General features: G+C 33.5%; 1 protein-coding gene across 3 annotated transcripts in view; it reads left to right on the forward strand.

Annotated features, from left to right (window-relative positions):
* The first annotated feature begins 77 nt into the window (after positions 1–77).
* Positions 78–2394, forward strand: part of LOC117121104 (carbohydrate sulfotransferase 11-like) — a 20422-nt gene continuing 18105 nt past the window's right edge. For all 3 annotated transcript variants that reach the window (XM_033266206.1, XM_033266205.1, XM_033266204.1), the window contains exon 1: positions 78–231. In XM_033266206.1, the coding sequence (XP_033122097.1) occupies positions 132–231 (100 nt within the window). In that variant the 5' untranslated portion in view covers positions 78–131. The remainder of the gene's footprint in view (positions 232–2394) is intronic.

The following is a 2394-nucleotide window of genomic DNA, read 5'->3' on the forward strand; positions in this document are numbered from 1 at the left end:
TCAGAGAGGGGTCACTAATCATTTTTACCACTCGGAAATACGTCAAGTAGGCATTAATCGCATGGTATTCATATTGCTTTTATTAATTTGCATTACAGAAAGAAATAATCATACTATAGCAACGCTGAAATATGGTTAAGATTGTGAAAAAATGTCTTCTTATTCTACTTATTGTTGGAACCTTTGGACTTTGCACGATACATTACAAGTTGCATGATGTTCACCTTATCCGTAAGTAAATGTACATCTTTAAGCATAGTCCATGCTATCATATCCGATATCATAACAAAAAATTAAAAATGTTTCCGCGAGTTCAAAAGAAATTTTAATTATTTATAATTTTGAAATTTTTCTAAATTGTTGGTTGTGTTTGCATTATTACTTTTAATGAATTTGTATATTCATCTGTAAATACTATGTGAAATTTCCTTCTTGAATTATTAATCTTATTGTTTTAATATTGTTTACTTTTAATGTTATTCCTATAATTGAATATGTATTTTATCTGTAATAATTATTTATAGGGTTTTTTATGTTTTTATAAGTATATATTGATTATTATTTTTAATTTATATTTTATTTTATTAATATTATTTGTTATTATTAATATAATTATTAATTAACCACGGGCTCAAGGAAGAACATTATATAATTCTTTTTGATATATTATTTTATATGGGTTTTGTATAAAGAGATTATATCAGTTTATGAGTTTTCTCGTAATAAGATAAGAAAAACTACTGTATGTATGTTGAAAGCATGTGTCTACACTGGCTAGAGATGCCTTAGACGGAAGGTAAATTACGTACGCTCGTAAGTGTATAGACTACTAAAGTACAGTTCAGTACATAATACATACTTCACATGTTAACTTTTTTAGCTCCGTCGAGGAGCTCTAGAAACACTTGGCTGATTAATAGATATTTTTCGTATGGGCTACTGCCTCAAATATACTGCCCTCATCGGAGCTTACGAGAACTAATTAACAAATGTCCTCTTGGAACAATGCATCCAAATATACAATGAAAAATAATATTAAATTAAATTTTAAAAATATAGACAATTATTAACCCTGGAGAAATTCCTGCTGCATATAAACGATTTAACAGGTAGGCCTAATACTGAATTTAAGATGGGAAAGGCGCGGCCCAAGTCTGTATTAGCACTGATGCCTATGCAGTATCCCATCCATCCGGATTGCCGAAACCCAGTTTGCCGAATCCCAGTTTTCCGAAACCCATTTTACCAAAAGTGAATTTAAAAGCAAAATAAATATTAGCGATAGCATGCAATTTACGATGAAACACTATGTTAGTCACATCTTAAATGCATTAGTCACGCTTACCTATGCCTACAGTATATCCACTTCTCTAATCTTGTCCTCCAGTATTTTAACTACCACCCAAATTTCATAAAGAACTAGCATATAATCTATCCTTATACCCCCATTGGCTAACCCGTTTTCATGTTATCCCTAATAATAGCACGTCCTTCTTATACTTTATGACCTTCAATTCCGTGTCCTATGCCTGTGATTTTCTGTTCTATTTTTACCACCGTCCAAGTAAGTTCTAATTAATGCCTTCTGACTTTTTTCACACGTTTGTCCTGTTGGTCGCATTGTTATTTTTTTGTTCCACTGACCTTTTGTTCTATCATTTGTCAGTGATTTACATGCTATATTTAGTGTATAAAAGAGCGCAGTTTTATACACTAAAGTAGTTTAAAATCACATTATTTCACCTTCCTTTCACAGCTGGATTCTCCTTAATTTATTCTCGAGCCGCCACGGCAAACAGGGTTTCGGCAAAAAAGGTGGAATCGGCAATATGAGATTCGGCAAACTTTTCGGATACTTTCAGTGCATTCAGGTCAAAGCCTGAACAACATAAATTACCAACGAAACGTTTGTCAGAGCCCCAGCATACTGAATCAAGTGTACATGGTAGGCCTAGTGGCGATGCCATCTCAAAACACCTTCATCCTCTTCGCGTTTGCGCCTGTTCGTCAATAAATTTATTGTAGATTTTTAGTGGTTTAAAATCTCATTGAGACAGTTTTATTGTGACCATATAGCCTATAGACTAATTTAGTAAATGTAGGCATAAAATGTATAACAGTATATAGCATAATATTCCGGCCGTGAAACCTGGAACCAGGAATACCAGGATGGTGTCCGGCGAGAGATAGTAATGGATTACATCAGTAATAAATTTTAAAAAATACAACATTATGTAAGTCCGGGATAATGTTTCGGCGGTGGTTTTACTTAAGTAAAAGAGTAGGCCTATTAATTGTTAACTGTATACTACTAGCCTATTCAGCCAATTTGTATGCGTCAAATGGCCCCGACAGTGGCGTATCTAGCAGTCGTGAAATATGGGTGGGCCCGCG

The sequence above is a fragment of the Anneissia japonica genome, unplaced genomic scaffold (assembly GCF_011630105.1).
Source record: "Anneissia japonica isolate Jap-2015-1 unplaced genomic scaffold, ASM1163010v1 scaffold284967_len33173_cov135, whole genome shotgun sequence".
Lineage (NCBI taxonomy): Eukaryota > Metazoa > Echinodermata > Crinoidea > Comatulida > Comatulidae > Anneissia > Anneissia japonica.